The sequence below is a fragment of the Amblyomma mixtum genome, chromosome 2 (assembly GCF_055824585.1).
Source record: "Amblyomma mixtum isolate Tamu chromosome 2, ASM5582458v1, whole genome shotgun sequence".
Lineage (NCBI taxonomy): Eukaryota > Metazoa > Arthropoda > Arachnida > Ixodida > Ixodidae > Amblyomma > Amblyomma mixtum.
The window spans coordinates 28370217-28395453 of NC_143013.1; the positions used below are offsets into that span (position 1 = coordinate 28370217).

Consider the following 25237-nt stretch of genomic DNA (forward strand, 5'->3'; position numbering starts at 1 on the left):
CAATTCCCTCATATGTTCAATGGACGTGTTTATGTACCCACTGTCACCAGTGTGTGCCCCACTAAAGAAAAGGAGCACCCACTCACCTGAAGTGGGCATTAGAAAGAAGGGCAGTATTCACTAGCACAATCTGCGCCCTTTTTAAAACTGGGGCTTGAAATAGGGGGTGTGCAAATTACACGAAGATTTTGCGAACGTGTCCTATAAACTATCTTGCCTTACACACACCCGCATGCATGCTGGTGGTCTGGTGCATCAGGGGGCATAAAATATGCATGTAAAGTTTTTTTTTATATATAAAAACGTAATAAATTAGGGGTGTGTAAACTATGCGAGTAAATACGGTAGTGGCATGCCCCTGCCAACCTGGGGCCGAATTCACAAGACTTCCGTTCCTCGCCGGCCGCCGCACGGGATTGGCCACCGCCAACATGACATCTCGCGGAGGCAGGACCACGGTGTTTGTGAATGTCTCATGTGCAGTCAATCAAGTAAAAACGCACCGGTAAGTCCCGTGGAACCGAGACGCTGGCATTTGCTTCAACGTAAACAAGGTGGCTCCTCCAGTTGCCTCCTTGATGCATGCGGTCGAGATTGTTATCGGCGGCTGAACATACGCGAGGATCCCTTCGATATGCCTAATGATCCTTTTAGGCGGCATTTCATGCTTTCGAAGGGATTAATTAGCACGCCGGCGGTCCATCGAACTACAGAACCAACTCCAGCCATAATGACGACAGGTAAATGGCATCTGCGCGCTTCAGTTTTTGTGACCCTAGGCTTCTGAGCAGACGCTAGCAGGAGGACATCGGGCACTGCTCGGCGTAAGCGTGCTGACGGCAGGCTTATACCTGTGATACATGCAGAAAATGATGAAGGAGAGAGAGAGGCGAGGCTTTAATGAATAATAGAGAGGTCTGCCCCTCCAAGTGTCACCACGCTTGCTTGCCAAGCGAAGAACGAACGAGAGAACAGTCGTTGAGCTCTGTATCTTCACAAATGCTTCATTGTGCCATGCATTACAGGTCTTCTTCCAAGAACGTCTGCTGTTTCGCTGTGGTGATAGCAGAAGAGTCCACAGTGTTCCACTTATCGGTGGTCTCTTGACAGAGCCGCATGTCCTTGGTCAACTGGCTGAGCTCAAATGAAATCTTTACCATGTAACACTGCTGCTCTTCACAGAGTCATGCTTCCTTTCTCTGCCAATTTAACCATGAGACATGGCAGGTACTCTGCGTACGCGTGGTTGTAAACAAGGTCCCGCTTTCTTGCAGTAAGCTTTACTCCGATCAGTTGTGTTAACATTTGTTCCAGGAGTGTGTAAAAAAGGGATGCTGCACACTTCGAGCTAAAACCAGCACATTGCATTACCACAAGGACAAGTTTTATGGTCTATAGCGTTTAACGTCCCAAAGTGACTCAGGCTATGAGAGACGCCGCAGTGAAGGGCTCCGGAAATTTCGACCAGGGACAAGTTTTACTCACGAGTTGATAAAGGCATACATCATCAGGAAAAGTAGTGGCAAATGTTTTATGGAGTTCAATGTCCCAAAGCGACTCAGGCTATGAAGAACATCGTTTTGCAGGGCACTGGATAATTTTTGGCCACCTAGGGTCCTTTAACATGCCCTGACATCATAGAGTCCTGCACGCAACAGTAAAATGTTCAGGTTTGGTTTGGTTTATTGGGGTTTAACGTCCCAAAGCGACTAAGGCTATGAGAGACGCCGTAGTGGAGGGCTCCGGAAATTTCGACCACCTGGGGTTCTTTAACGTGCACTGACATCGCACAGTACACGGGCCTCTAGAATTTCTCCTCCAAAGAAATTCAACTGCGGCGGCTGGGATCGAACCCGCGTCTTTCGGGTCAGCAGCCGAGCACCATAACCACTGAGCCACCGCGGCGGCCAGTGAAATGTTCACCATGAACACTTCTTAGCATACCTGACATGTAGGTCTCTCGTGGCAGGAAACTCAGATGCTACACTAAGCCACCCTTGCCTTAAGGGGGGACACGGCTCTTTGCGGCCGAAAATTGGTCAAAAAATCGCATTTTCAATCTTTTCATTTTCGCGATCCTGAGGCGATTGCGCAGCTATCTACAAATTTTCGTTGAAAAATACCGCCTAATTCATGAGTTATAGCGTTCCAAAGACGTGAAACCGCGCGCGCGGCCCTTTAAATTGAGGTCTAATCGCACCGAACTTTGACTGCCCGCAGTTCGAAAAATACGCGCTCCGCCGGCGCCATTTTGGTTTCGTTTGAAAGGTCTCGATTCAGGCTATTTCCATACTCCGGTTGGCAACTATGAGCAAGCCCAAGCAGCGGCATACAAAGAAACAAAATTGAGCAAAACGCGCTCTGCTATTGGTTCTCAAAATCACGTGACCAAAATGGCGACTTTTGGTTGGTTGACGGCGTCGACCGTTTGCAGCCCGGCGCCATTTTGTGTGGGTCGGGCAGTCCCACTGTCACGGCGAAGTGAGGTTTGTGGGGCGCTAAGTGCGAAATATTTCAATTTACGCAAGTCTTAGTCTAAAAGCACTAAAAGATATTGATCCGAAGCGCGCTGGGAACGCTGTATCGTTGCATCCTTGTGTCTACATTCCACGCACCAGGACGGTCTGATAACGCCGGTCTGATAACGCCGTAACCGGCGATGCTTAGCCTGACAGCGAGGATTGAACACTCATCCTGAGGGAGCGAAAGGTATAGATACGAAGCGCGTTGTGTACGCTGCATCGTCGCATCCCGTTATCTATAATCAGCCATGCCTATAGCCCGACCGGCGAGAAGTGATCAGGGCGATTCCTGCCGCGTACAGACAGCCTAATCGTGACGGTGCAGATGAAAAAGCGATACCTAAGCAGCTTCCGTTGACAGCCAGCAACAGCGCGCGATAGATCGAGATCTCCGATAAACCTGATGAGGCGCCAGCGGTGGCCGCGAAACGGCGTCCCTCAAAGCGTGGAATGGGAAACCTTGACGAAATAAATTTGTTTCTCAATGTTTTGGGGGGCAAGATGAGCAAAGAGCACCTATCGTTTGTTAGGGGCTGACTGCAATCACAGCGCCGTTGTGAGGTAGAATCGCGCGCTGCAGCTTGGGGGAGGTCACAGTGCAAAGGCACTCCTCCAAACAATGCCATCTATTCGCCGGCAATTTGCTTGTTGCAACCGCAGTTATGTCGACGGGAAATGGTGCTTTTATATCAGAAACCAGCCAGAACTCACTTCAGTGATTTCTAGTTACCCTTAGTGCCACAAAAATATGCCAAAAACGTTTTTTTCGATTTCTCAAAACTGAAATTTTGGCATGCACAGAATTTTGGAGGAGCGATATCTCAAATTCTATATTAGCTATTACTACAATTCTTTTTGTGCTTGAAAGATAAATGCACAGGTTGTGCAATAAGGCTAAATTTAAACTACTGCTTCCTCAGGAAAATTTTGGAAATAAATCGTTTGTCTCAGTAGTCAAAATGAGCTTTTTCTCTGTAATGTTTGACCAGCTGTAACTTTCGTCCAAGTCGTCCTAGAATGCTCATTTATGCCTTATTGCACTCCTTGGTGATTCTAGATCATTTATAAATAGTAATCTTCTCCACAAGGTCTTATGTTAATAAACCAAACTTCCTCCAAACAAAAGACATTTTTCATGATAAATACAAAAGTTACTGCTGCAGGGGGAAACTGTTTGCAGTTTTAGAATCAGCACATTGAAATGTACAAACAGTAAAAATTTGGTGTAAATCTGTCCATAAATAAAAAAAATAGTTCTAAGAGGGGTGTCCCCCCTTAAAACTTAGAAACCTGAACAAATTCAACAATCCATCACTGTTCCCGATTATATGGTCATTTAGAGTAAAACACATTTACAGCAAAAAAAGCTGTGCCATCATTTGAGCATGAGTAATAAATGACAAAAGATAAAGACACAGGAGGCAAAATTGAACACAAGTTCCACTCACGTGTGTCGACATTGTCCAGGGCATTGGCCACACCATCCAGAGACTCAAAGAAGTCATCCGTGTAAACGTGCTCCGTGTCCGGACCCACTCTGTTCTCATGTGCTACGATCTTGACGCTCGGGTTCATTTTCTTCACAGCATCCGCAGCTGTGCCAGACTTCATACGCTGCGCAAGGAACGGATGTGGCAAGATCTCAGTATCAAGTCCGGCAGGTGCCACGCCTATATGAGCAGCGCATTTCATCAATGCAATGAACCATTTCCTGAACTAGTATGAAATTGGAAAGTAGAAGCAAGATCAGTGTTCCCACTGGCTACCACTGGGGCATTTCGATCAACATGACTGCCGCATAATGAAGAGACATTGAGGACAAATTAAGCTGGGCAGTATTGAGACACTAGAACATTATAACAACAAAGACCATTCACTGAAAACAGCTTTTACAAGCTAGAAAGGCTAGAAAATGATAGCGATTAGGTGCCTGGAAGGTTACTGTACTACCGCATTTACTCGCATAATAGGCGCACTCTTTTTCCAGAAAATCCCGCTCAAAGTTCAGGGTGCGCCTATTACGCGGGGTAAAATTTCCGGAAATTTTCTGACTCGCAAAATTGAACACACCGCGTAAACGCACTTGTGTACGGGCCGCACCCCGTTTTCGCGAAGAAAATGTTAAAAAAAAAAAGGTCCGTGTAAGGGCCGCACCGAAACTTTCGGAATGCACGCGCCGAGGCCTCCGCGATCGGCTCCGGCTGCGCGCAACGGGCGCTTGATCGCGGAGGCCACACGCGCACAGGAGCTTCCAGACGCCGCCCAAGGCCATGCTCATCATCATCGTTTTCCTCCGCCGCGGCGAGCTTTCGCTATCTATATCGCCATCAGCATCTCCAGCTCGTTTTTTTTTTTGTTGTTGTTGTTGCTGTCAAGTGCCGGGATTTGCGGTAGCCCGATAGTTATCGTGGTCTATGGCTTTGCCGCGGAGCGTTGTTTTAGCTCGACAGGCAAGCACCTTAACAGCTACATGGCTGGGTGTTTGCTCTTGAACACGGCAAGCGTGCGGCAGGTCGGAAAATACGACGTGGCCGAGAAGTGCGGCAGTTGCGACTGCGGCGTCCCTAAATTTTCGTATGCGACTCCAAGCGCCGAGGTTTTCGCGGGCCTAAGTCGGGAACGTTTCCGGCTGGAGATGAAGCTTTCCAAACAGACGTTTAAAGTGAGCATCCCTAAAAACTGTGTGCGGCTGTTCTACGCGATGTCTTTGTACGTGCTGTGGGTCCGCAGCAGCTGCGACGGCAGCAGCACTAGTGAGGGCTAGTAGTCAGTTCAGCAAAAACTTTGTCAAAATAAAGATTGGGAAGCGGGGGGTGGCGAGGCGTCGGCTTGCAATCGTGTAAATACAGTATTTATCACAGTGCCAAGTTCGGAGTGCGCCTATTATGCGCAGAAATAAAAAAATCTGATTTTTCGCGCCCTAACTAGGGGTGCGCCCATTACGCGAGTAAATACGGTAGATAAACCGATTCTCTGCCTGATTTGCAAGAAATAAATTCTCGTTTTCCGAAACATTTTATTTTACCATGACATGTACTGTTGCCGACAGCATCCATTATTTTTCTAAAGGCAGTTTTCATTTGGCTTTGTATTCAACCCACCGCCAACACTTTGGTGATGCTGGGCAAATCGTCCGTCACTGCAAGGATCAATACAAGCAGGCCATGCCAACAGCCAAGCAGCACGCAGTGCCTCTTCCAAGCACCGACAGTTGCACCATTACCGAGCCCTTATAAAGGCCACACTCCATATGCTCATTGCCAAGCAAAAGTGAAACTGGTGCACAAGCATCAGATGTTCCAAACCAACATTTCAGGAAGATGCAGACATAGAGCTGCAACCCTCCTGCCCAGGCACATGGAGTGGGATTTATTTACCACCCTTTGGAGGCACTAACCCCACTAAAGAAAAGGAGCAGTGCCTGGTTGGCAGTGGATACACGTACACACACAAAATGCGCACAAGCCAGTGAAAGGCACCCTTCCTTCAGTGTCAAAGCCAGTGAGTAAAATCATTTGAGTGACAGAGAACAAGCTTTCGCTTTGCAAAAAGCGAAGCATTTGACATGAAAATGCAAACTAGTATGGTCAAACCTCACTAAAATAAAGTAAATAAAATGAAAGAGCAAGCAAAAATGCATTTGTCCAAGGGACACAAAAGGGAAATATCAGTAATGTCTTATCATTCCTTGGGAACACTACAGTTGTATTTTCTGCGCGTAAAGGTGGCTGCATTGCTGAGCAAACCGCAAATGAAAGCCCTGAAACTCTTACACGCACAGTGCCCCTGAAAAGCGAACTGCCACGATGTCATTTTTATGACACCTTTGCAATGGAGCTCTCAGACCAATCAGAGGAGCTACTTCCAAAGTCTGGAAACGTGACCGGAAACTGAAAGTCAACAGATCAGTAGCCATGGAGGCAAGGTGGAAGTGCAGGCTGCCTCAGCCTTTCATTAACCTTTTTAACTGTTCCCTTAGTCATCTGTTTTGCGATTTTTTAATTATGAGACTTCGCAGTGTCTGCTATGCTCGCCGCACTGCTTTCCTCGTATTGTGATGGCAAAACTGAGCTCCACCAGAGAGCTCATGAATACGTCACTCTTCACCGATGCAAAAATCTTTAGTGGTGGCGCCACGTGTACCGCACTTTTACGAAATTTTGTGGCTCCACAGCAAAGACGCTACGCCAGTTACTCTGCGCAGGGCGCTTGGAATGTGAAAGGGTATCAGGACATTGGCTTTCTCAGCTTAATACAGTCAAGCCCACTTATAACAATACTGGTTATAACAATATATCGGATATAACAATGGTCAGTCATGGCACCATCAGCTTTGTTATGTGTTCTATGGTAAAATAAACTGCTTATAGCAATGCTGTCAAGGCACATTATTGGTTATAACAATTAAATCTGGTAATTGAGCGTCAACCGTTATAGAAAAAAAAAGAAGGGAATGCTACAACCACACCAGCAAAACCATGCTTACAACACAAAAGCGCGCATATGTGGGGCCGACCAATGGACTAAGCTGGTGCAGCAACGCCACGAAAGCAAAAGAGGCAGGCGTCATCGCGTCACGAGAGCTGCTGCATTGCTGCATTGGCTACGCGCGCCATGCATACCCCCAATCAGTCAGTGCAATGCGCGTGCGTGCAGCCAGCGCGGTTTTTCTCTTCTCAGCTGTCACCGCACCCTTAGTTCCTTGAATTGCTTAGTTCCTTGAATGCTCCTTGAATTTCCCGTAAGAAGCACTTCCGGAAAGCCAGCTTGATTCCTGTGACGCGGAGGTGCGCGAAACTCCCGGTGGCGCAGTGATGGCGGTGCTTTGGTCATCGGTGAACGGTGAACATTGTTCCGGTTCCCTGAAGTTCGAATTAACGAGCTTTTACAGGCATTAGAACAATCAAACCACTCCGGATATTTACTGTCAGTAAATGCTCTGAAGTTTGTCATCTTTCCTTTTTTTTGGCACAACCCTGTTATAACAATTATTGGCTATAACAATGGTATTTCCATGGCACTTGAATATTGTTATAAGTGGGCTTGACTGTACCTAGATTCCCGACAACGAAGCGCATGCAAGAGATAACAAAAGGAAAACTGCTTCTGTACAGAAGTGCAAATCTGTGGAAAATACTTTTAATGTTGAATACGTTTTAATGTGAAAGAATGTGTGTTTTTAATGTGTGTGAATGCACATAAAAACAAACTTTCAGTCCCCTTCCAGTCTCGAGCTACCGAGAGTCCACTAAATAAATTTCAACAAGTTCACTGGACATTCTGTATGTAAGTAGGGCTTGCATGCTTACTACTTTGCAGTCAAAGCATATGCCAAATGAGCTACAGCAATCAAGCATGGCAAACAAGCTGATCAACAGCAGAATGGGGCAAAGTCAGGCACTCACGCCGACATCCCACGGCCGGAAGAGGAACTGCCTGTTGAGGTTCGACCGCTCAATGACATCCATGTCTGTGATGTAAATGCAGCCATCCTCAACTCCCAGGCCCATCATGGCAAAGTTCTTGAGAAGCTCACAGCCAATGGCTCCGGCACCAACCTACACAGAAACGAGAGATTCTACGTTCAGAAAAAATCCCACCACTGCTGACCGTCAGGGAGCCTCAGATACACCGTCAGAGAGCCCCATTCCCAAACCCTCAAACTACGAAGATGCAGACAGAGTTGAAGCACACTTAGATCCAGTGCTGCTCTTTTCTGAAACAAAGCCTGCTAATGCCAATTTCAGAGGCAAATGAGCACAAATCAAGCCCAGTTGCAATGATGCACAGATGAATTTCCTGGAACATTAGAGCACAAGCATGTACACACAATCCATGAAGAGAAAAGTATATAACAGCTGTATCCTACCGGTACTCACCTATGGGGCAGAAACGTGGAGGCTAACAAAGAGGGTTCAGCTTAAGTTAAGAACAACGCAGCGAGCTATGGAAAGGAAAATGATAGGTGTAACGTTAAGAGATCGCAAGAGGGCGGAGTGGGTGAGGGAACAAACGCGGGTTAATGACATCCTAGTTGAAATCAAGAGGAAGAAGTGGGCTTGGGCAGGGCATGTAATCCAAAGGCAAGATAACCGCTGGTCCTTAAGGGTAACGGAGTGGATTCCAAGAGAAAGCAAACGTAGCAGGGGGCGGCAGAAGGTTAGGTGGGCGGATGAGATTAAGAAGTTTGCGGGGATACAGTGGCGGCAACTGACAAAGGACAGGGTTAATAGGAGAGACATGGGAGAGGCCTTTGCCCTGCAGTGGGTGTAGTCAGGCTGATGATGATGATGATGATGTACACACACCAATCACTCATCTCTCTCGTGATGGGCAAGAAGGATGAAGCCTGTGAAAAGCAGCCCTCACCAGGAAGTACTTCTGGGATCCAAGCTTCTTCTGAACATCAGCACCGAGCACACAAGCCTGGGCTCCGTAACGTGTCTCCGCCTGAGGGAAGAATGAAGAGGAAACAGCTTTTCTGTCAGAAACAGGCGCAAACAGGGTACAACAAACGTGGGCAATGCATGCAACAGTGAAGCAGGGCTGACCAGAGAGTTGGCGCTCTCCTCCGAGATGGCTCCCGACTGTGGGAGGCACTCGAGCGCATCGAAGTAGAACCACTGCTGGATTGGGTTGAACTTTCCACTGCATGCCTGCGGCAGCCAAGCAAGAAGGGTCAGAGCAATAAAAAGAAAAATAGAAGAGAGAGACAACAGACAGCAGATGTAGGCTCTATTTTCACACCACAGGGGCTGCTTACTTGGCGAGATTCAACACTAAAGCAAATATAACTATAATCTGTGGTCAAATTTTTCCAATTTTAATGGCGACATAAGTGGACTGCATAGCACTTCCAGATTGTCCACCGTTTAGAAGTGTTCCAAAGCACGGGCTAGGACAGATCCAGAATAGAACACTGAAATCTGCCTGCAAATCTGCAATGGAGGGCCACTTACTTTACCCACCCTTTCCACAGTGCCAGCCCAATGTTTATGAGGACAAGCACCTCTACTATGAGTGGGTTTCTTACTGCTGCTTACAGTGTGAAACACCTGCTCAAAGTGAAACTACTTTAGACCTTGCATGTAGGTTGGCTCCGCACACAAGCAGATCCCTCAATTTCACAAGCTGCTGCTGCCAGCTCAAACTTACCTTCATGATCTCCTGGGCAGTGATGCCTCCAATGACGGCCTGCATAGGACACAGGGAGCCGGCCGACACGTGAGACAATGTCGAAAGCAGCTTCTCGTCCAGGCTCTCCAACGGACTGGCCAACGAAGCGTTCCTCTCCTTGGCTAGAGTCACCACCTCAGCTGCATCCTCCTGAGGAGGGAAAATTAAAAGCAGTCTGACCACCCAGCCCACATACCTGCAGTCTGCTGTTCGCAGTTGAAGAACCTTTGACTCGAAGAATGAATGAAGAACCTTGCATGACCGCAACAGTGAAACTCAGCCATTCAGTGGTGCGCCTATTATGCAAGTAAATACGGTATTTTCCCCTGCTTTTGAGCATGAACTATTGTGCCATGAGGTGCGGCGGCGTTCCAAAAGCGAAAGCATCAGGGATGCACCGACGGCTCTGGAGCGTGGAGTGTTCTGTAAACCGCAGTCGCTCGTTGCGATCATACTCATCTCACGTCATTTCGTGCTTCATCATCACGAAACTTTTCTGCCAAATTTCATAACTCAGCGAGGCACATCAAGGACAATTGCCAGAACACCTTTGTTACATGGGAGCATTAATGACAGCGGTGTTGGGGAATTCAGTCATTTCTTAATGAGGAATTTGTTATATGGAGATCCATTACATACAGGTTTAACTGCAGATGTAATCATTTCTGAACGCTCAAGGTCAGTTTTACCTTAATACTGGTTGAGAAACAGTGTAAACGCAGTTTCTACTTTGTTAGTACAGATATCATCTATCATAGAAGTAAATGGAGCATTCCAACCCATGAAACTGATATACAACTACATCGAAAGCAGCCAGCATATCACATAAGTGTCCCAAAGCACGGGCTAGGACAGATCCAGATCAGAAACTGAAATCTGCCTGCAAAGTGGCAATGGGGTGTCGTTTGCTCTGCCCGCCCTTTCCGCAGTGCAAGTCCAAAGTTTTCGAGGACAAGCACCTCTACTACGAGCGGGTTTCAATACAAATGCAAATTTCACGGGGCTTGCATGGGGTTAGTTTCTGTTCGGCACTACTGTCGCACTGCACCTGCCCTGCTGAACTAGCGCTGCATGAGTGCGGCACTTTTTTTTTTTTGCACTGCCATAAAATAGTTCACATCGTGCAAGTCTAATCGAACAAACCCAATGTGCAGGCAGCCCGTTGTGCTTGTGGGTGTGGTCAAAGCTCGCGGGGTCCCATTATCTGTAGTGGCCGCGATCGAAAAACAAAATTTTGCACATTACACACAATGCACTCGCGCCAAGAAATTTCGCGTCAGCCATGACCGTGTCACCGATATTCTGCTGTACTTGCCACTGAGTGCCAATGTCCTTCTCTAGCAGCACATCACCTGTGCCAGGTCCACCCACCTTGTTCCATGGGCGTGGAAGCCGAGAGTGCTTCTTTTCAAATGCATGCAGTGCCTGAAAGCCCAAGTGCAGCTGGGGTGGGCTATCCATTTTGGCATAGTCAGACATGAGGAACTCTGGGTCTGCCAGGGATTCCTTCAGGGATTTCTGCAAAGACAAGCAGCAAGAAAGACAAAGTCATAAAAAAATGCAGTGGCAAGGGCACAGCCTACTCAAAGGCCATCGATTTGAAGGAATCTTGTGAGAGTTAGTTCAGGAAACAGGGAAAATATTGTTAGTTCTTTTACTAGCCAGTTTGCTACACTAAAAGTCACCGATGGACCGCTCCTTCTGGAGTAATACTGACACCACTCACTATGTAACAAAATCCATTCTCAAACCAAGTGCAAGAATTAGCAGCGCTGATACACAGCATGTTTGCAGTTCCAGTTGGAGTTCGGCACGCTGGGCAACGCGTGTGTGGTAACACTGAGTGCCACAGGCAGTATCCTCCATCCCCTCCCAGTGCAATGTACCACGTGGGCAAAATTATGCGCACAAATTTTTTTCGAATCAATGAGGGCAAACTTGAGGGTGCGGGCAGCCCTTACACTGTTGTATAGCTTGACAGTAGAGTGAAAAAACAATGCCAGCTCCTATGATCATAGCCACAGCATATGCCTGGTTCCCCTCCAGGGTGTTCATCACACCAGGTACAAACCGAAGCACAAAAGAAATTACTCACAAACTTGATGTCCTTTGGCATCTTGACCTGAGTTGCAACACCGCCCCGCACATAGTCGCCAAACTGCGTCGTGTCTCCGACACTGAATGTGTATGGACCTACAGAAAGAATGCACGGAGGAAAATAAAGCTCAAGCAAATGAATTCCTGCGCCTCATTGCGGGCCATCACACTTCAGCTCCCACAACTGCACTTATCCACGACATGAACAAGGCCTCGCAATACGAGCACCCATCAGCCGAGGTGTGCCACCAAAGCCAGCTATGGAGCAACTAAGCAAGCACCATGAGAGTGCAGCAACGGCTAGCGCAGCGCTCCCTACTAAGAGGCGAGAATGGTGAAGATGAAGTCGCTCTGCAAACACCTCCGTTTTGCACTGAGGAAGTGGACACAACGAAATTTTTGATGCATTTTTCAGAGTGGTGCAGTGGACAATACCATATATGACTCATGATGCGGAATTTACTTGGGACACCCCTCTTAAGACTTTTTTACATATCGACAGATTTACACCAAATTTTCATGTGCTGATTTCAAAACAGCATTTATATTTATTTCTATTCTATTTATAAATGATCTAGAGTCACCAAGGAGTGCAATGATGCATACATGAGCATTCTAGGGTGATTTGGATAAATATTACAGCTAGTCAAACTATACAGTGAAAAAGCCCATTTTGGCAAGACAATTTATTTTATGATTTATTTTGATAATTTTCTCAAGGAAGAAATGGTTTAAAGTTAGGATTACTGCACAGTCTGTACATTTATTTTTCTAGCACGAACAAGATTACAACAATAGCTGATACACAACTCAAGATCACTCCCCCAAATTCTAGTTCTCAGAAATCGGGGGAAAAACATTTACCATATTTCTGTGGCACCGGCCTAACTAGAACTCACTGAAGTGATTTCTGGCTGTTTCTTGGTGCGGACGCATTATTTCCATTCAAAATAATCACGCTTGCAACAAAAAAACTGCCAAAGAACAGATGGCGTCAGGAGGCTAGTACCCGAGATAAGTGCCTTTGCATCGCGACTTCTCCGAAGTTATTGCCAAAGGTGAGGCATGCAAGTGTATCACGACGCTGTTATCGCAATCGGTGATCAAGTAATGATACATGCTCTTTGCTTGTCTTTACTGACCCTGACAATGAGTGCTCATGCTGTAGCCTGATTGTGCATAACAATTTCCAAGACATGCGGTGCTATCACACGGGCCCCTGCACTGGACACAAGGACACAGAGCACTTACCGAGTACCTTGACTTTCATGGGTGGGCAACCGTTGATCTCTGTCATGCCAGTGACTTCAGAGAAGGAGACGTAGTCCCCATCTTCCAGCCCATGTCGCGTCTCATCCAAGCAAGTGACCACAGCTTCCTTGTCCTGGAACACAAATCAATAAGACTATTTACTCGAGCATCACCTTCATACACACAAAAGAAAGCATTGGTGCGCTTTTTCAACCTTTTATTTTTTTTATGTCCAAGTGATTCCCTATTCCCTCCAAATCACTCAACAAATCCTCTTAACATGAATGGAACAATGACTCCCAGTTCCAGCACTGTCCAGGCCACTAGACTTAACGAGAAACAAAATCTGATGCATGAAAGAGGCCACAGATTTCACATCAACTGTTCTACTAAGAGAGTAAAAAGTCCCTGAAGGAATATGGTCACAACGTACCTTGCTGATGGAGGCGATCATAACTGATAATGGTTGCTCCCCAGTGGTGTCCACCACGCGGAAGCTCTCACCGAAGTCGCAGAAGATCTGACTGCAACGGCACACAACAGGAAGACACTGACACCATGCGCAGAGTACATAAAAAGAAATTGAAACTGAACATTACTGTCAGAGAGACATCAATAGCACCAGTACGCAGCAAAGCAAACAAGGAGTTCGTAGACGCACCCAAACAGGCCTCGGGTGTCTGCCACAATGAGGGCAATGTTGTGGGCTCGTGTAATGGCAGAGATGGACAGCTGCTCCGCCAGCGGAGTGTCTGTCAGTACCACCACCTGTCGACGAAAAAAAATGGGGGGGGGGGGGGATTGATGCCGCAATTTTGTGCCTCAGACATTGCTCAGGAAAGACTAATACAAAAACAGTTCTGGACATTGCCCACACACGACTTACAACTATTCCAATCAGTTCAATCACTGAAGTGTTGCAGTGATTACACGGCTGAACACTCGTCACTTTAGGTCAGATCCAGCAACATTCAGTTTTGTTCTCATTAAGGTGTTTCAGTGAACCTTTGATGCACACATGGCACAGCAAATAGCCCGCGAAAACCATTTTGTAGCAGCATGTAGCAAAAATGTGCTATTCAGTGCAGTCCAGCATTGTCGCACATACAAACAACCATAGCATACACAAATGCACAACCACCTTCCACTCGAGAGGGCCGTCCTGGTGCCAAAACTTCACAAGTCTTCATCTGTACTGCTAAAAACACCTTAAAGTTGTCAGACCTGTGCCCATGTTATGAACTCTACTAGTTAAACCTGGATACAACGAAGCTGAAAAAGTGAGATATTTCAATGCATGCAGTTTTTGAGAGAAGAGTTGAAAGGACAAGTTTAGCTGTACCAACACTCAGTCACTAGCTTGCCAAGAACAGGGCCACTCTTGAGTGCACAAAGGGAGGCAAACTCACACTGAACTGCTTCAGGAAATCTTCGGTGAGGGGCTGCGTGTGGGCGGCCACTGAAACATAGGTGTTCAGCTCTTGCAACGGAGTCAGGCAGGCCTCAGCTCTGTTCTTGCCCAGGGCACCCTCGTTCAAGTAGAACTGAAAAGTGCAGGCACCATAGGGGACGCATGAAATGTGTGCAGATGCAAACTAACTGGGCAGACGCATACAATCATGTTTGCTTAAATCAGAACATGCGAGGCACAGTATTATACATGGCTGTCCACGCACATACAAAAATTGTGGAAAGGGAGGGGGGCACTGGCCTTTTGAAGCTTCTACAGATATCTTTCAACTTCCATCTTTGAACATGAAATACAATACAGGGCAAAGCAATGGAACAGTTTTATGTAGCTAGTTAATTTGGGTGCATTAGTGGTGACACATACAATAACAACGCGAGTCTAGATTGCCAAATTTTCCAGTGTTAAAATGATACTTAAAATCCAACAATGACAGGCTGCAGGCATTGCAGCATTTATTCAGACTGTGTCGCACACTGTTCCAGGTACGCACACAATCTGAGCAATAAATGTTAAGACACTTTAATATTAAATACACACACTAGCAGCACCACTCAGGACATGTTGCTTCATCCTCATATGAGTGCATTTAATCTGGCAAGTAGTCGCAATGTCAAAACAAATGCACGAAAATGGGCTATACGATACAGCTAGATCAGATCACACAGCCAATTAGCAGCCAGATTTTGCAGGAAACCACTCCACACCAGCGGTACTAATAGCAGCCTTAAAATGACCAAACCTGAGAAGAGAGGTCGGCGACAGTGCACACGCCCTGGTCATGGATGGTGACCGATTTGACGCCACTCAGGATGATGTTTTTGGCAATCTCCACACCAAGGCCCCGCATGCCCGAAATGAGCACGTCTGACCGGGCCATCCGGAGCATTGCCTCATGTCCCAACACATAGCTGCAAAATAAACACAAGCTTACATTTATGTCATACACATTATGAGTTGACATCAAGTGAAACTTCACATAATCTGAACAAGGAGTTCTAACCACTGACAGTAAGCTGTATTCATGGTTTGTTTTATTCATCTTTGTCTCTTTCTGAACATGTTACAGCACTGCACTCAATAAATTCTTTGTTATTAAAGAATTATACGTTTATGGGGTTGAATGCCCTGAAGAGAGTCAGGCTGTGAGGGACTGTAATAGAGTGCTCCAAATAATTTGGCCACCTGGGGTTCTTCAACATTCACAGACATCACACAGTACACGGGCCTGTAGCACTTCACCTTTACCGAAATGCGACCGGCATCTTCCAGAGTCAGCAGCAAAGCATTATGACCCTTAAGCCACCACGGCGGCTGTTAATAAACTGAACTTTCACTGTCATTTATCTGCCTATTTTATGCACTTTTTATGCATTTAATAATGCAAGTGCCTCCTAACAGTATAGTTCCGAAACTTTCTTGTTTCAGCAAATAAAAGTGACCTGAAAACCTCAAACTAGCTTGCTGTTCTTTTCAAGGGCATGTACTATCGCGCTCAATATGAGTTGCAACGCGCGGTCATCGACCGGTGCTCGTTCTGTAGTGTGCCTCCTCCAAACAGTCGCTCGGAATTCCGGGAGAAACTTTTTCCTGAGCGGGGGTGCTGTTGTTTCCTGGGACAGCAGTTTCTCCCAGAATTCCGAGCGACTGTTTGGAGGAGGCACACCACGGAACGAGCCCCTGGTCGATGACCGCGCGTTGCAACTCATATTGAGCGCGATAGTACGTAAGTACTGTGAGGAATCTATTGCGCTTTTGCAAAAAGGTTTGGTTCGGTTTATGGTTAGGTTTTACGGGGGTTTAATGTCCCAAAGCGACTCAGGCTATGAGGGATGCTGTAGTAGAGGGCTCCATATAATTTCGACCACCTGCAGTTCCTTTATGTGCAATGACCTTGCACGGTATATGGGCCTCTTGCATTTCACCTTCATCAAATGCCACTGCCACAGCCGGGATCAAGCCCGCATTTTTTGGGTCATCAGCCGAGCACCATGACCACAGCCACTGCAGCGGCCACACTTGGCAATAAGGTATTTTCAAAAGTGCCCAGTAATGAGGCATTCGTAGCCTGCTTTTTTCACTCTGCAAAGTGCGCACAAGTACATTTTTCACCAAGTCTGCTTTTCAGGCACTACTGCCAATCCACAGCACAGACAGCACACAAGTGAATCTGCCAGAATTCTGACATGCAGCTTTTGAGCAGGTCAACAACAAACCTTCACAGCTTCACCCCAGTGTTTGTGACATCCTGGTGCCTTTGACTGACGTGCAACCTGCCTTAGCTGAACATCGCTTTGGCTTTTGGTTGCTTTACACATTTGTTTCACTAAGAGACCATGCAGCCACATAACAGCTTGTGTTTTGAGAAGGTTCAAATCAATAACTGCCAGTCTGCGATGGGCCCGACGGAACTTACAGCTGCCTGGAGTAGAGGCTTTCGTCGATGTCGGACGGGTTCTGTGCGGCAGAGCCATTTCGGGCCATTTCCCCCTGCACACAGTAACACAACCAATATGAAGAAAGAAACAGAACAAACACTACACTACCATGTTGCAGCAAAAAAACAGGGCAATGACTGTCACTATATTTTTCTTTAATACAGAAAACTGACGTCTCGCCTTAATTACCCCCACTAGGTTTAGCAGCATCGCAAGTGATAACACTTCTCGACGCCGATAGACTAACGCCCCACTACGATTGAAAGACTCAGTGGGCTCATAACAGAAGCAATGTTAGCTGCTCAGTACTGACTGCGCGGCTTGGATGCATGCACCATTCACTCGTCGAAAGATCCAATTCAAGTCACGTTGATAAATCGTGAACGAGAACATCACTGGCCAGTAATTCAAAGCTGACGATTGAAGTCTGACGCCAGTGACAATTACCTCATAATACTGCATTTTCCTGCGCCCAAGTGGCGAACTGTCAACACAATTAACGGTACATCAAATGTAATGACCACACAAACAGCGCAGGATTAACGCCTCATTCGCTCACAACGAAGCGGTATGACAGAGCTTACAATACGCGCTGAGACTCGGTCGATCGCAGAGGCGTACGAGCCGGCGATAACTGGCACAATGACGAGGCGTCGGTTCAGCCACCAATCGCCCAAGCAATGCCACTCCGTCAAACACACCAAATCACGTAGACGCTGCACGCAGTTCGCAGAACGAAAGGAGCGCACCTACTTGAATGCCGAACGGCTCCTCTCGCGCAGAACAAGGGGCGCCGATCAAAGTTCGTCGACTCTAAAAGCACCGAAGCATCGCCTAGTCACTGCCGCTTGCAAAGCGTCTGTGAAACGGCCGTCGCTCCGGCAGCGCCAGTTTCGTACCGGCAGCGGTAGCAGACGCCTTCATCCGCTGGTTAGCAGTCGAGAGCGGCAGCCGCGCGGAGTTCTATTTTTCTTTCACATTTTTTTTTTCCGCCTCCCACGGAGCGCTGGTTCAAAAGCTCGTCAGCTGAGCGGCCCGCACGCGTACGAATCGAACGGAGCCCGCGCAGCGGCTCTGTGACCTCGAAACGGCGTCGTTCGGACACGTCACCCCCACTGCGACAGCAGTACTAGGCACGAAACAAAGGAGAGGAAAAAAAAACGAGACGGCGGAACTGCCGCGCGGAGCGAGGTCGGCGCAAATCGTCCCCACGACATTCTCGCAAGCGGAACAGCGTACTAACAATGCGAAAGCACGGAAACGCCGGCTCGGTTTCATAATGCCAGCCGGCCGAATGAATGCGGGCACGGAGCGAGGCTTAGCGGCGCTCGCCAGCGCACCCACCTGCCGTCGCTGAGGGGAGACGGGAGAGCGCCTGGACGGGTTCTCGGTCTTCGGCGAACGCAGTCGGCCGCGGGACCTGCCGGTGCTGGCAGTGCGCGGCAAAGCAATAACGCCGCCGTTCGTCGCCGGCCGACGAAACGTCGTCCCCATGGCGACGTCCAGATAAACACTTTTCGCAGACTACGCTTTCGACAGGAGCGCGGCCCTCCCTTCCCCTTCGCGGTGTTCGAGCTCGCGAGTCCGAAGAATGCGAGGCAAGATTCGCTCGTTGGCACGTGCTGATAAGCCGCGTGCCGCTCCCAGCATTCGGGCAGGCCAAGGAGGTGCACGAGTATTGCACACGCGAAACCTCGCGCAAACGAACGGGCTCACGAGACAACCTATGACATCTACAGCTATTGAAACAATTACCGGACGTGCTAGCAACAGGCAGTCGTCGTTAGGTTACACACACGGCAAGATATTGAACAAATGCAGTGAGGGCTGTTGTCGCACACCAGCTGTATTTAACAAGGTAGTAAAATGTCAACCTAGCCTATCTGTGCAGCACTCCACTCTTGCAGCTCTATGCCGCATTCAGTACCAACTATACTTTTTTTTAAGTACAGGGCTTTGGTAACCCTAAGGTGTGTAATGAGAAAATTGATTCACTGATGTTTAAAGCCAGCATAACAGCTACGGCATCCACAAACATGCACACTACTGGCTGGTTAAAGGATTCACAATCACACAAATTCTTGCAGAAATGTTGTCTAGAGAAAAACTGTGGTAACAACTATGCCACACACAAAGCCATAACCACTTCCTTGGCTGGCCCAAGAAATACACTGGCCAAAAGGCAAAGAGCTACATCAGAAGCTAAAGGCAAACATATCCATTAAATCTAACAGACCTCCAGCCAACCTATTGAAAAATACTGCCGATCTACTGAGAGTGGTTCAACATCTTTTTCAAAGTCACTGGACCAGAAGCAGTAGTTGCAAGCTTTTAAAGCTGTTTGCGAGTTCATCTCGCAGACAGAGTGGATTTTATGAGGCCCTACCTACTGGTTCGGGCTTTCCCTGACGGCATGATAAGCTGTAGTACACGGAAGCAAGATTAGCTGAGCGCTTTGCAAAATACCACCAGCGTGGACAGAGCAACTGAGTTGCACATGAAAGCAGCAATTTCTTTCCAAAGTTCCTGGACGCTGCTACTGGAAGCCTATCTCACAGATACTGTGAAGAGCCCCTAAATTCCATATACTAAACTACATTATATAGTACAATAAGCTGGACAACTTGTGCAATTTGATATGCAGAGTGCACATGGCAATAAACGTTGAGGCAGCAAAGTGCAACTTCTAAAATTTTTTAATAGTGCAGGTTAAGTTTTCATCTTGCATGCACTACTAATGAAATTTAAGAGATACCTAATGGTCAGACAGCAGCTGCATGATTTAGGAGAAGAGTAACTGCACTTTTTACATAACAAAGTCATGGACAGCGACTTCTAATGTCTTAAGACTGCAGTACACCTCCTCTAGGAATTATGCATGAAAATATGCATTTCAACATGAACTAGTACTGCAGCAGAAATACCAAGTAGGCGTTACATTATTTTATTTACAGCCCAATATTAAACATTGTAAAGAGATTACCAAGATTTCACATATGCTACCAGCAAATTGCGCAGAAGAGAAAAATTACATGGGCAAGTACGAAAAACTTAAAAAAGGCTTCGCTTCACCAATATTTTATTGTTAAAAACCATTTGCAAACTGACTACAAGCCAGTTCGAAAACTGCCTCAACCAAAGAGCAACGCCTAGCAATGCACTTCCATTATTGAACCAACTTTTGACTGAATGATAAGGTCGAAAACCAGCAACTCAGCGAGTGTTGAGCTGATGCTTAACAGCACTGCCATGCAGCACTCCATGTTATACGCTTTCGAGATGGCTCACACGACCTTAAGAACGTGCAAGCCATACAAACCGAACAAGATATTACTTCTACACTCAAAAACTATCTCATCACCGCGAAACCGTCATCCTCGAGAAACGCCCCCCTTAAAGAACATTCATAACTTTACTGAAACCACAAAATTTAACTTCTCAATTAGCAAGATCACGATATCTGTAAAAAAGCTGACGAATAATGAAACTAGAACCGGTTTTCAAGAAGTCAGCCAGTTAAAGGAAGAATAAATTCCATCACTCAAGTCACATTCAGACCACAGCATGCACTTTTGCCTGTGAGCACCGAGGATGACGCTTTGGCGAGTCGAAACGGCTTGAGAGACGATGTATTCAAACAGTAGCAAACCCTTTGTCAGTACCAAGAGCGCAGGTCCGCTCCGGGGAAGATTTTCACTTGCAGGCGACTGAATTCACGCGTCTCCAGTAACAGCGCGCTCGAATACCACGCTAAAATAACCGAAAACAGAAGCGAACACCAACGAATGCACGACAACTGGACCCAGCCTCCAACACCCCCGCAAAGAGCGCTAGCGATGCTATTTCTGGCGCCGGATCAGGTGCAGCTTCAGCACTGCAGATGGACAGCCCTCGAGTACGGCTACCGCCGTACCTACCTAACACGAAAGAACCGCCAAAAGCTGCTTTACAGCCAGCCGGTTGGTGCTGCAGCGCGAAGCTGCCAAGCCCACGACATCCAAACGCTGCCGAAGCGGTTACGAGCTCAACCCAACCGCGGTCACGGCAGTAACGATTTACGACTCCCGCCCGTCACGACGCAGCCTTTGGCTCGCTCACATCCGTCAACGCCGGCAGGCGCGCGCGGCGCCGGCACGAAAATCGCAAAAATAGTTCCTGCCGCACGCTTATGGTCAATTGTACGCTACGTCTCCCAACGAAGGCCGACTAAAGCCGTAGGAACACTACACAGCTTGACGAACTGCAGGCAAGAACTTGAAACGCCGGTCACCAATTCATACACGCCGAAAGCCTCAAGCGTCACGCTTCCGCCAGTACTTCAGACTTGAAAGTGAACGCAGGGACATCACCAAAGCAGTAACGTGATCAGCAAAACCCCGGTTTGAAGAAAAAACGGAACGAAAAGAAAGAAAAGGAATGAAGAGGAAAGGCTGGGCGCGGACAGGAGGCGTGCGAAGCGACCGCGCAACTTTCACTCTTCATTGAACTTAGGCCTAACCGCGTGCGAAACGCATAGACGCGGCACGCGCCGAGCGGACGGAATAAAATATGGCTATTGCTTGCAGCATGCTCGGTACTCACAACTGCTCTTCCAGACGTGGCGTTGCCTGAACTGTCCTCTGTCCTGCGCTTTTTTGCCGGAGGGCTTTTGGCGTTTTCAGAAACAGTGTCCTGTGCACAAGACATCTAAATATTTAAGAGCCCGGCACATGAATACAGCATAGGATGAGTTTGTTTTTCTTGCACTGCAAGCTCTCCCCGTCACGGTTTTCGTGCCTTCGCTGGAGCTATAACAGTCTTGCGACTGCTATAGCAGCAAAAGCTGATCGCCGAAAGAGCCCAGGAGCGGCGGCTTCCCGGTGAAGATGGCCGACTCACACACAATAGGAAGTAAAAAAGGCGCGTTTCAGCGGCGAGGCGCGACTCGCGAGCTGCTCGCGAGTAACACGTGACATTTTCTCGTGAGCTGGAATAAATTGTGACAACGATTACTTTTATTTTTGCAATTTACAGTTTTATTTATTAAATAAGCAGTTGAACTTAATTAAATAATTTTAAAACATGTCAACACCGTTTTAAGCAAGCAGCAAGCTCTTTCAATTCGCAACAGTCACAATGCCAGTGACGTCAGCCACAAAAAGAAAACACGTGGGAAAACAAAAGTCGCGTGAACCCACGTGTTTAGTGTGTTCAGTCGTTTGATATAGCTGAATGTTTCGGAGAATTGAATCGAGTATTTTTGACTCGCTTTAACGAGCGCCCAGTGCCAATGGCGAATGTGAAAGACAATTTTCGCATTGTTTGTCAACCGCAGTACGTGTACATGGACGTTTCACTGTGAGTACGGACTGTCACAATCACAATTTGCATCAGTGGATGCTACACTAAAAAAACGGAAGAGTGCGCATATATGGTCCCATTTCATTCCATTTATGTAGCACTCTTTGCAGTTGTCGCCCCACAGTATCCTAGCGTTGCTTTCCGCCTCACGGCGTACATGTAACTTATTATTCGTCAAGCCTGTGATTGCTTGTCACTGTGTTATCGTTTTAGTCTGTTCTGTTCCGTGGTAATGTGCAGTTTAAGTCTTCACTTAAATTGCAGTAACTTCGAGGAGTCACAAGAGGACATTGATGCAAGCATATTCAAGTTTGTCATTGTTCAAGCCTTGAAGAAGCTCTTCGGCGAAGTAAGGCCAATGATTCTATCTTGCCGTCGAGCTGCTTTTCTTCACTGCGCCTCTGCCTGTACTCTGTGCCCTGTAGGTTGGAGCATCTGTCGTAGTGGATGTCTTGAGGTTTCGGGAATCGGACCTACGAGCTTATCTGCGCGTCGGATCCAGGTATGTTGTGAACCTGAAGAGCCAGCAGTGTCCTCTTGCTTGCACACTTCTTGCAGTGCTGTTGTCTAGTTTATTTATTTTTGTATACGCTTGCGAATGTATCATTACGCCATCTTTCTTTTTATTTCATTTTCAGCAATCTGGTCAGACTTTGGAGCTCACTTACACTATCGTCATCCTACAATGGAAAGCCATGTTTTTTTCGCATATACAAGGTACAACTTTTGCAACAGCTATTTTTAATCGCTTCACCACCTTATTGCATGCCATTTTGTCTTACTCAAGGTGTCTCCCAGTCTTGCTTCACTGAGTGTGTCAAGCACACACTACCAGCACGTGCCTGCTACAGAAATGACTACTGACAAATAAATACTTTTACAGAGAGTAACTGTGGATGTGCTATTTCTTCAGTGTCACATGATGCACGGCTTCCAGGCTTTTGAAAATGAAGTGTAAACTAAAGCCATACAACTAGGAAATTTGGCGATGCGTTAGCTTTGAGCAATAAGTACGCACTCAGACCATGTGTCAATATGTGCACACATTGTTTTTGCTGAAGGTCAGGAGAGCCTATTGCAAACAACACATTTATATGGTTTCAAGCAAAGTACTGCTGCTGGCATTCTATAAATGATCTCTTGCATTGCATCGAGTGACCAACAGCAGGTATAACACAAGACCGACTTTTCACAGTGTACAAGAAAAATGCAGATTGGTGGATTTCAACCTGAAATGTGCATCCCACATGCAGTTGTATGCCACTGTAGGACAAAGGCATCTACCACTTATCTCCAGTCAGCCCTGTCCTGTGCCAGCTGCAGCCACCCTATCCCTTGCAATTTCCTGCTCTCATCAGCACACTTGATCCTTGATCCCCTGCCGCTTTCACCTTTGTTCAGAATCTGCTACCTTGCCCTAAAGCAGGGGTTCTCGAACTGGGTTCCACAGAACCCCGATGTTCATTGTAGTGCTTTTTGGAGTTACCCAAGCACCTAAATCCTGCATGCCTCAACAACTGCCTTTCCTTTATGCACCTGTTTTTGTTACTGCAATGAGCAATAATTGCTCATTACAGACTGTATCAATGTGCAGCCAGCTATTATCAATTGAATCTGGGCATTTCTTGAGATGCCATGTGTCTGCATGCTGCTCTTCACATGCTCGTTGGACAAAAAGGGATGGAATTCCAGGCACGAGGAGTCCCTCACACCTTTTAAATGCTGTTGGGGTTTTCCCGAGGCCAAGAAGACTGAAAACCCCCTGCCCTAAAGAACCATCTGTTATTTCAGCATTAACTTGCATTTCTTCCCCCAACGAACTTTACTCTCTTCCATTCTCAACGTTACCCTCATCATTTTTCCATAACTCTCTGCAAGCCTTTTTATTAACCTTCGAAGCTTCTGCACCATAGGAGAGTAGTACTAGCAAGATGCAAGAATCCTATAATTTTCTCTCGACGGATGTTGAGAAATAGGCCTTTTATTGTGGGAGATGTGGGGTCTATCCTCAATGCTGCCAGGTACTCCCCGGTTTTGCAATGGGTTTTCCTTGGCCTGCTGCTCCACTTTCTCCGAGGCGAAATACTTATAAAAAGAGTCCCTGGTGCAGACCAAACAACATGGCTAAGCTAATCTTGCGCAATTTAACTGCATCACAATCATCTCTTGAGGGATACTGGTAAGCTGCTTCTCATGACCCGAGAGTACACGCATATGTATACATTCACAAAGACATTTGCACATAAGAGCTTGTAAAACTTGGGTGTACGGCAATGCTCGCATCACTACAGTACTTCATTTGTGATGCTAATTTTACCTGCTCCAGATTGATCATTGAAAGTGTTTACAAAGACGTGACAAAAAGTTGAGCTTAAGGGGAGACGAGGGTCTTAAAACTAACTTTTTTATTTATGGCTAGAGTCTCATGAAATTTTGCACACAGATGCATTTTTCTCTTCTGATTCCAAATATGTAATCATAATTGAGCTGGTGGTCTTAAATCTTACAAAGCTAATTTTACCTGCTCCAGATTGATCATTGAAAGTGTTTACAAAGACTTGACAAAAAGTTGAGCTTAAGGGAAGATGAGGGTCTTAAAACTAACTTTTTTATTTATGGCTAGAGTCTCATGAAATTTTGCACACAGATGCATTTTTCTCTTCTGATTCCAAATATGTAATCATAATTGAGCTGGTGGTCTTAAATCTTACAAAGTCTAGCATGTAATTAGGTAATTTTTTATGCAGCTTTAATGAACTTTCTCATTGCATTTTGTTATTTTTATTAACATGAATTGATAGCCAGAGAGTTCCCATACCCGATGACATTCTTCGTTTTCTCTAAAAGCATGTCATTCTAATTTATTATTTATTTATTTATTTATTATTCCTCAAAGGTCCCTTTTGGGACATTACATGAGGGGTGGGGATAACACGACAAAAAAA

General features: G+C 46.7%; 2 protein-coding genes across 7 annotated transcripts in view; one reads left to right on the forward strand and one right to left on the reverse strand.

The window, feature by feature from the left end:
• Positions 1 to 21854, reverse strand: part of Uba1 (ubiquitin-like activating enzyme 1) — a 46042-nt gene extending 24188 nt beyond the window's left edge. The window contains exons 1-14 of one of the 5 annotated variants that reach the window (XM_089570975.1): positions 21534 to 21854; positions 16931 to 17004; positions 15257 to 15425; positions 14456 to 14590; positions 13708 to 13814; positions 13480 to 13570; positions 13047 to 13179; positions 11794 to 11891; positions 11070 to 11216; positions 9678 to 9848; positions 9074 to 9178; positions 8892 to 8972; positions 7928 to 8080; positions 3971 to 4136 (exon numbers count right to left, since the gene is read on the reverse strand). In XM_089570975.1, coding sequence (XP_089427101.1) covers positions 3971 to 4136; positions 7928 to 8080; positions 8892 to 8972; positions 9074 to 9178; positions 9678 to 9848; positions 11070 to 11216; positions 11794 to 11891; positions 13047 to 13179; positions 13480 to 13570; positions 13708 to 13814; positions 14456 to 14590; positions 15257 to 15425; positions 16931 to 17004; positions 21534 to 21638 — 1735 coding nt within the window. In that variant the 5' untranslated portion in view covers positions 21639 to 21854. Of the gene's footprint in view, positions 1 to 3970; positions 4137 to 7927; positions 8081 to 8891; positions 8973 to 9073; positions 9179 to 9677; positions 9849 to 11069; positions 11217 to 11793; positions 11892 to 13046; positions 13180 to 13479; positions 13571 to 13707; positions 13815 to 14455; positions 14591 to 15256; positions 15426 to 16930; positions 17005 to 17701; positions 17857 to 18296; positions 18506 to 21533 lie in introns of those variants that run through there. The other 4 variants (XM_089570974.1, XM_089570972.1, XM_089570976.1 and 1 more) reach the window with 4 other exon arrangements.
• Positions 21855 to 22081: 227 nt separating this feature from the next.
• Positions 22082 to 23178, forward strand: Rpp14a (Ribonuclease P/MRP subunit p14 a). Of its 2 annotated transcripts, none has more exons than XM_089568904.1 (5): positions 22082 to 22289; positions 22539 to 22641; positions 22718 to 22794; positions 22931 to 23009; positions 23080 to 23178. In XM_089568904.1, exons 1-5 carry the CDS (start codon positions 22222 to 22224, stop codon positions 23161 to 23163), a joined length of 411 nt encoding a protein of 136 aa, XP_089425030.1. In that variant the 5' UTR covers positions 22082 to 22221; the 3' UTR covers positions 23164 to 23178. The 2 variants fall into 2 exon arrangements, with proteins under 2 accessions (XP_089425030.1, XP_089425031.1); XM_089568905.1 differs by having other exon boundaries at positions 22557 to 22641.
• Positions 23179 to 25237: the final 2059 nt, after the last annotated feature.

Bases quoted from the DNA above. Each gene is read 5' to 3' on its own strand.
- Rpp14a (XM_089568904.1), top strand. From the start codon at position 22,222: ATGGCGAATGTGAAAGACAATTTTCGCATTGTTTGTCAACCGCAGTAC. The intron at 22,290-22,538 runs GTGAGTACGGAC...GTGCAGTTTAAG, and splicing joins GTGTACATGGACGTTTCACT to TCTTCACTTAAATTGCAGTA. The intron at 22,642-22,717 runs GTAAGGCCAATG...TGTGCCCTGTAG, and splicing joins TGAAGAAGCTCTTCGGCGAA to GTTGGAGCATCTGTCGTAGT.